The sequence below is a fragment of the Equus przewalskii genome, chromosome 5 (assembly GCF_037783145.1).
Source record: "Equus przewalskii isolate Varuska chromosome 5, EquPr2, whole genome shotgun sequence".
In the NCBI taxonomy this organism is placed as follows: domain Eukaryota; kingdom Metazoa; phylum Chordata; class Mammalia; order Perissodactyla; family Equidae; genus Equus; species Equus przewalskii.
In genome coordinates, this window is record NC_091835.1 from 75,566,036 (window position 1) to 75,574,501 (window position 8,466).

The 8,466-nt window shown below is 52.0% G+C and overlaps 1 protein-coding gene across 1 annotated transcript; it reads right to left on the reverse strand.

Moving 5' to 3' along the window:
- Positions 1-1,085: 1,085 nt before the first annotated feature.
- On the reverse strand, positions 1,086-8,156 carry TAC3 (tachykinin precursor 3). The gene is made up of 7 exons (XM_008540567.2): positions 8,012-8,156; positions 7,322-7,440; positions 4,791-4,896; positions 4,564-4,593; positions 4,023-4,076; positions 3,523-3,597; positions 1,086-1,461 (listed from the first exon to the last, which is right to left on the reverse strand). The coding sequence occupies exons 2-6, from the start codon at positions 7,433-7,435 to the stop codon at positions 3,524-3,526; spliced, it is 378 nt and encodes a 125-aa protein (XP_008538789.2). The 5' UTR covers positions 7,436-7,440; positions 8,012-8,156; the 3' UTR covers positions 1,086-1,461; position 3,523.
- Positions 8,157-8,466: the final 310 nt, after the last annotated feature.

Below are 8,466 nucleotides of genomic sequence, written 5' to 3' on the forward strand. Positions count from 1 at the left end.
ACCAGGGATCCTGAGGTGAGCTTCCCCTCCTCCCCTGCTCCCACTGTATGGCTGTGGGTCCAAAGTTGCCTAGTCGGGTTCTGGCAAGAGAGAACTTTCACTGGGGTGAAGGAACTGCAGGAAGTGGCTTCTGGCTCCAGGGCCCTGTCTTTACACTGCCTTGGGTATCAGGGCGGTTCAGAGGCATGACCAAGGCCCATAACCGGGCTGAGACAGCGGGGAGCCTGAGGATTTCCCAGGTCGTTCTATTCGGGTACAGGACTCCCCTTGGGATCAGCGAGCTGTTGTTGTGATGGTTGGCATGTCAGATTACTAAAAGACACCCCCACACACATCATTAAAGTGCCTTACATGTGCTGGGGACTACTAGACCAGCACTCCACGGGCTGGTGACAGTTACAATACAGAAGAGTCTGAAATATACATTTTCCCTTTGTAATAACTAAGGTGGCCAGTTAACCCTGAAGATGTCTGCTCCCTTCTTCCTTACCCTCTGAAGTCACTTCCCTGTCTATGTCCCATCCCAGCAGGATCAAGTGGTTGCTTGTCCACAGCCTGCTAGACTGTAAACTCTGGTAGGGGTCTCTGTCTCTTCCCCTCGACCTGATGCAGGCCCCGTGCTCCACATTTGGGGACAGAAAGATGGTACAGTGCGTGGATGCATCTTCCTTTGTAGCCAGCTCTTTGCACAGCCTTGATCCCCAACTCCCTTCTTTCATTAAGTAGAGTCAGATCCGGGGATTGATATCTCCCAGGCCCCATCCTAAAAATATAGACAAGCCATTCAGAATATGTTTTTTCTCTATCTGAAGCTGGTCTGTGAAAATCTTTGAGTGTTAGAACTCATCTTCCAAATTCATTGATTTATTCTTTTAATCGCTAAATAAATCTTCTGATACTAATTGTATAAAGCACTGGGTAAGACACTGTGGGGAAAATTGATATGTGTACAAAATGAAGATATTCCATTCATCTACAATATATGTGTGTGTATCATATATGTGTACGTGTGAACGATGTAGCTAGGAGAGTCAAGGAAGAAAAAACCCACTCACCAGCCAACCAAACAAACACATCACTCTAGGTCGTATGTAAAAATCCTTTATTGTGGAGGAGTAGAGAGGTGTAATCTTTTTAACGTAGGACCCTGCAGGAATTCCAGGGGATCTATAGTCAATGCCTGCTGGGACTGGGGATGCTCACTATGCAATTTCTACATCCAGGCAGGGTAGAGGGGTGGGGAAGGAGTCAAAGCACAGGAGTGTTACAAACATAGGGAAGAGAAAGGAAATGGGGCACATGCACCTGGGACCTAGGGGAGGGCGACAGGGTGTCTCTGTGATGCAGCCCAGGAGTCCAGAAGAGGAGTACTGAGGACAAAACAATGAAAGCACATCTTCTGTCCTGTAAAAGCCCCTCCAACCACGCTCAGGAAGCAGGCATCTGGAGGGGGAAGGGCATCTGCAAGGGAGGAGAGAGAAAGGAAATCTTTACTCTCAGCTTTCCCTGCAGCCTTTGAACGGGAGCGCTAAAGTCTCCTAGCGGCAGGTGCCTAGCCCTTCTCAGCTACCGTGTTTATCATGCTACTTACAGACACACATGTGCGTCGGGGGCCTTGCAGAAAATGTAGTGACAAAGGTCACACCATCCTGGCATCCCCATGAACCACGCACACACACAGCACTGTCCAATGCACCCTGGTGCTAGGGGCCCCGCAGCCTCATCCAGTCCCTCCTCCCCTTTCCAGAAACCTCCCAGAGAAGGATGGGCCCAGGGCTCACTTCCTCTTTCAGCAGTTTCACGTGAATGAAATAAGATGCCACAATGATCTGTGTTGATTCGTCTCCTCTAATCTCTAAATGCCAGCCCCCAGGGACCTTCCTATATCTTCCTGGCACCTAACAGGTTGAGAATGCTCCATCAGCGGTGAGATTATGAAGACTGCAATTACGGCCCAGTCCCTCTGAAAGAGCCTAGATTCACCAGCGAGCATTAAAAGTAGATTTCCACAATGCACTTGTTTCTGCCATTTGTATAAAATACTATGGCAAAATTGCACTGTAATTATCTTTATGGCCGATGCATAGCACTGGGGGAGAGTATGTCATCCAGCTATAGCTGCCCGTATAATTATCTGGCAGTCGGCAGGACTGAAATAACCATCTAATGAGAGCAAAATGATACGGTAAGTACCATGTAATCAGCGAGTTACGGTTATTATGGGTCTTTGTGCCCTCTCACCCAACACCGACTGGGCAACCAGACCTAGTCTCTGGGCCCAGGGAGTCATGCACAGGCACCTTCATGGAAAGCCAGCTCCTGCTCCTTGGGTCTCCCTCGAGACCGATGAGTGTGGGTAACAAGGACGCAGGGAGAGGAGCAGGAATCTCTCCGTGGTAACGGAGACTTCCCAGTCCCTCTCCTTTTCACTCCCCATACCTTCTTTCTTTGGAAGCTAGTGCAAAGAAAGCCATCAGTTGGGCTGCGATTGCTGTGTGTGGGAAGATGGTGTTGAGGCGGAAGGTTCCATGTTTTGACTAGACACTTCCCTGGGGGACTCTCGCACTCGCATACCAAGTGTGATCCGTCAGCCCACTCAGCCCCAGGGTCCAGCCCAGACAGCTCTAGGCAAACAGACCAGAGCCAGCCAGGGGAAACACTGGGACATTTCCCACACCTCCCAGACTGCGACAATCATGACAAAGCCAACACACAGCACTCTGTGCCAGGCACTGCTCTGAACCCTTTACCTGTACTCAATCCTCAAAACCACAATCCTGCGAGATACTATCATCACCCCCATTTCTCAGGTGAGGAAACTGAGGCACAGAAGTGTTATGTAACTTGGCCAAGGAGATGCAGCCAGTGAGCAGCAGACCCAGGATTCAAATTCAGGCCATGCTTTTGTCTATTATGCTACATAGAGCGACTAAGATCCAGTTTCCAGCTACTCGCCATCAGATTTCAGAGTTCTTGCATTTCTTCCTAAATCACTCTTGTGAAAAATGACACACTGGACCCCGGGAACGCAAGATTCTGAATGATCTGAATGATTCAGCCTGCCTGGGAGGCAAAATGCTTCACCTGTGAATTGGATGTGGCACCTGTAATTACCAGATGATGATCTCTCTATCTTTTGCACAGATCATGAGAGAACAGAGTCCAAACAACAGACGAGCCCACCTATCAGAGAAGCCCCAGGGGAAACCCTTCTCTCCTCATTTCCCGTCACTCACTGCTTCTGCTGGGTAGTCGACCAGAGTCCATAAAAAGAGATGAAAAAGAGGGGTGTGGGTATGTGTGTGTGTGTGTGTGTACGTGCGTGCACATACATGCTCACAGACACACAAGTGCCTCTAAGTGTTGTGTGTTTGAATGACAGCACACTGGGCACTGACACTGTATTTTAGGGCAAATTTATGAGCATTAATGCCTATAGCATCAAAGGAAATGCTCCTCAGGCAACCTCTCCCCGCAGCACACACACAGTCCTCTCGCCTCTCCCTAATCAACAATCCTTACCTCATTCCGCATTGGGGGGGTACTTGAGGGTGCCAAAGCTGGGGATGTTCTCTTGGTTCACGTCAACAGGAGTGTCTGGGGTGAAGTAAGCAGTGTAGTTAGGAGGGATTTTTCTGAATGTAATCTTCACCCTCACCCAACAGTGAAGGGGCGGCTATGAAGGGCAGCACCAGAAGGCAGAGCTGGGCAGAAGAGGCGCCCTGTCTGGGAGATGGGGAGCAAGTGCAACCCCTGACCCCCTCCCGGCTGCAACAGGACTATCTTATAAAGGCCTCCCTATCTTATAAAGGCCTGCCTATCTTATAAAGGCCTCCCTACTCTGCTCCCAGGGAGGGCTGGACTGTGGATCCAAGCTGATCGAGGAGAAGGGGCTGAGGAACCCTCACTACAGCTAAGAAAAGCCCTGTCTTTCCCTCTGATGACAGATGTGAGGCACGTGACTCCTGCCAGATCTTGGCCAGTACCCTAGACCCTTCCACTGTGCCTCCACATGCTCCTACCTGGCTGGATGTTCCTCTTGCCCATAAGTCCCACAAAGAAGTCATGCATGTCACCTGCAGAAGAAGGGCCAACATTGTCAATAGTAATGACGAGGGGGTGATGCATTTTCCCAGACATGTGTCAAGACTTCTGAGGAGTGTGTCAAGACTTTGAGAGTGGCTTTCTGGTCTCTGTTTCTTTATCTTGCCACAGTTCGACTCCCCACAGGTAGCAAGCTATCCCTTAAGCCCACCTTCTCCACCCCCTCTCCCGCCTCCACATCTCAAGAATTCTCTGCTCCAGCAGATGCCCAGCTGAGAATCTTCACAGCCACCAAGAGATCGTCCTGGTTCCAAGGACCAGCCAGTGGAGGGAGGGTCTGCCATACCCCTCACACCTGCTTCCTCCTAGTTCCCAGTGGCCTCTCACATTCAGCTGCAGTTGGCATATTGTTCACGCCAGCTGAGATGGGGCCATTCAAAGCAGTCACTGGGCCCCTTGCACACGGAGCTCTGGGCAAGTGATTACAGCAGAGGTAGGGAGGAAAAAGAGGCTACTCACGTTTCTGGGGAAGTGACGACTCCTTAGGATCTGTGAAAGCAAAAACAAGTGTGTAACTGGGGTTTGGAATCTGGAAAGTGACAATTAGAGGAAGGGGGTTTCAGATCACAACCCACAATTACTCACTAAGCCATCTCCAGCCTCCTCCCCACCTGAAAGGATCTCCCGGGCCTTTTTATCTTCAGAATCCTGCCCCACACACCCCTCTCCCCAGGACTGATTCCTACCCACGCTAGCCTGGCTCAGCATTTTGAGCAATCCATCCAGAGAGACTGAGCGGCTGTCATAGAGCCTCCGGAGCAACGACGGGGGCAGCAGGTTGAGCTCTGAGTTCTAGGGGAGAGAAACAAAGGAGGCTGAGGCAGGAACCTCACACTCAATCCACTCCCTCTTTCCCGCAAGACACAGCCTCTTCTTGAGCCCACCACAGCTGCACACGACTTCCTATTTCTTTCAGGATTTCCTCTGGTTTACACTGGAAAAGAAGTGGGCTCTCTAAGTGTGGCCCATGGACCAGCAGCATCACTGCTGGGAGCTTGTTAGAAATACATAATCTCAGTCCTACTCCAGACCTTCTGAGAGACAATGTGCACTTTAACCAGGCCTCTGGTGACTCCCGTGCACACCAAGTTTTCAGAAGCACATGGGCTTCCCTACAGGCTGACCAACTGCCCAGGTTTGCCCAGGGCTAAGGGCCTTCCTGCAATGTGGGGCTTTCAGAGCTCAAGCTGGGATGGTCCCAGAAAAACTGGGGCAGTTGGTCATGCTATCTTCCTACCCCAAAGGGGACTGCCTCTTGGGGTCCTCTCCCAGCTCTGGCCACCTCTCAGTGAGAAGGGCCATTGGTTCCTTTCTCCCTGGCACTTCAGGAACCAGTTTGCCCAAGGATGTGGTTGCCCCACCAAGTGAGCCAGCCATGAATTGCCCCACTCCAAGAAAGGCCCGTCAGACAGAGCAAGTGTACTCTGGTCTGTGCTCCATGAGTGAGCTGCAGACCGGACTTGGTCCTGGGGATGGGTGGGGTCAGCAGCGGGGCACCCTGCAACCTTGACATTGCTCGACTCTGCCCTCTGTCCGTGGATGTTTCTCTCCCTGTGACTTCCACTGCCTCTCACTCTCTCTTCTTCTCCATGGGTTTCTGCCTCTGGTTTTCTCTCCTTCCCCTCTTTCTACCCCGGATTTAGAATTTCAGGAAGGCCACATGCTTGGAAGGATACCTCTTCTCCTCTCCCCCACCACAGATCCCCCTTCTGGACCTGCTGCCAAGCAGGGGCTCTTAATTGTCTTGTTGATATTTTTAGCAACTTGGACACAGCAGGATGGTTGGTGGGCACACACCACACACCCAGTTGATGGCAGCTGCAGAGAGACAATGGCGACGATTATGTTTGGAGATTCTCACCTTGAACCTCAGCGGTGCGTCCCTCGGCAGAGCCCGGGTGTCCTTGGGCTGCCGAGCACACAGAAGCGCATTGACACAGGATGCACCCCCACACATACCGACCCAGTTACCCAGGCACATGCGTATCCTGCCCTCCTCCTGCCCCAATTTCCCTCATCCTCGCAGACCTGCGGTGGGGAGGTGCGGGCAGCAATCTCCCTCCTTCATTGACCAAGAGGGGCAAGGTCTCAAAGCATGTTTGTCTCAGAGGAATATATCCAGATATTCTATCTCCAGCTGGAACTTTGGCCTCCAAACATAGTGTCCAGCCCATATTTGGCACTCCCAGTGTGTTTTTTGAACTGGTTCTGGTCTTTTGGATCTGGTACAACTGCTGCCACCTGAAAGGCTGCTAGCCATTGTGCCCTGGGACACCTCCCCAGCTGGACGAAGGCTGGCGATCTCTCTCTCTGCCCAGCGCACAGCTTCCCAGGCAGCCACTTTTCCCAAATTGTTCAAATACTCTGCCCACCTCCTGTAATGAGATGCTAAACAGATTTGAGCTAGAGAAGCAGTTAGACTTCACACACTGAATTTGTAATCGTTCCACCTGTAATCATCTTAAAAGCACTTGTACCAATGTAATTGCTGTCATTTCAAAACCTTGAAAAGACTTCCTCCCTGCACTCCCCTTGGACCCCTACCCTGACAACTCCTATTCTTTTTCTTAGAGGAACTTTGGAAATCGGGGCCCAACCTGTTTTGTGGGTTTTTTTCCATCTTGACTAAGCAGAGGCTAGAGGGAGCCAGAGAGAGGAGAGAGGAAGCGGGGGCACTCTTCAGAGCACCTGAGCTTACTGGGGGTGCATGAGCAGGGGATAAGGGAATTTATTTGAATTTTGAAAACAAAATAATACATACAACTGATAGGTAAAATAGCATACAAATGACCATTCGGGAGAGAAATTCTGACTGTCTCATATTGTCCAGGGAGTGGAGAGGATCTGCCCCCTGTGAAGGAACCGAACCTGAGCTGGACCGCAGAGAACCTCAGACCAGCCCGGCCCACCCCTCACAGGACCATCCAATCACCAAGTCACCAATCAACCCACCCGACAACATAGTGGTAGGGCACCTTTTGCACACAAAGTGTCACAGATACACATAGTGACAGACACTTACAGACACACCTGGAGACAGTGCAAACATCAGACTAATAGAGGGGCAGCGAAATCGAACCCTCTGATGGATAACCCAGGAACTCCCAATCTGCCCGCCCCACCTTCCCCCCTACAGCTGTGAGACAGGCAGAGCACCGGCTCCCATGATGCTGCCCAGTACTCGGCCAGGGCAGGCACAGCTGGAGGGGTGCCTTACCTTGCTCTCTCCCCCACCGGGCACCACCTGCTCCTGTGACTCCTCACAGACAGCCCCAAAACTCTGAGCCAGGCTGAGGGCCAGGATGGCCGCGAACAGCAGGGTACTCTGCATGGTGCCTAGGAGGGCAGAGGGACACGACAGGGAAGGCAGGGAGAAGGACACAGCACAGGGCAAACGGAGGAAACATTCACGACCAGCAGCCTGGCTTGACCCTGCTTCCCCAGCCCCCAACTCTCCCATCCAAGCCCTGGTCTGGGGAGAGTATCTCTGAGCAGGAGGGACATCCCTTGGGCTCAGTTTCCTGGCTCCTCCATCACACATCTCCCCAGGATGTGCACCTGGCAGTGAGCAGCGATGCAACAGTGCCAGGGACTAGGCTCCCAAGAAAGATGATAGATTTATAGGACATGCACAGGGCTGTTTCCTTATTCAGCTTGAGGAGGGCTCCTGAATGCTATTTTTTAGCGCTAGGTAACCCCAAGACTTAGGCAAAAACTTTCTAGTGTTGGAAGAATCAGCCTGCACCCACAGGCTACAAACATCACTAGCTGTCAACCCCTATGGGTGCCTTCTGCCCACCTTCCCGGTAGCCTCCTGCCAGATCAAAGGCTGCCACCTTTATCCCCTTTTAACTCTGGCCCCTGTCCTTTAGTGCAGTCCATCCAATATTCTCCCACTTGTGCCTACCTGTGGAGCAGCTTTGAGCCTAGGGCAGATTGTCTAGCAGACTCAGGGAGCTGGCTGAGAGCACCGCCCGCTCCCCACACACACTGGTGGTGCTGGTGCTGCCGTGAAGAGAGAAACAGGGAGTAGAGGGGATCTGGAAATGTGGCAGGAACTCTGGCCCAGCTCCCTGATAAAGGCTCTGGGAGGGTCTGGGGGAGCCGGGGGAGGGGCTGAAAATCACCAATCCCAGGGTGGCCGGAGGGGAGGGGGGAGGCTGGTGGGAGAAAGGAGGATATAGGCTGCAGCCACACACAGACACGCACACACAGACACACCTGTGCGCACACGCACGCACCCTACAAACCCAGCAATGAGCTGGAATTATCCAGCAGCCCACTTTCCAGCAGCCCCTAAGCTGGGCATGCTAAGGAATGATGTCGTATATGGTTTTTCATGAAATTTCCACACCGATCTAG

Excerpts from the sequence above, each read along its gene's own strand:
- TAC3 (XM_008540567.2), bottom strand. The coding sequence starts at position 7,435 with ATGCAGAGTACCCTGCTGTTCGCGGCCATCCTGGCCCTCAGCCTGGCT. Across the intron at positions 4,594-4,790 it reads GCTGAGCCAGGCTAGCGTGG|ATCCTAAGGAGTCGTCACTT; the intron begins GTAGGAATCAGT and ends TTGCTTTCACAG. Across the intron at positions 3,598-4,022 it reads CAAGAGGAACATCCAGCCAG|ACACTCCTGTTGACGTGAAC; the intron begins GTAGGAGCATGT and ends ACTTCACCCCAG.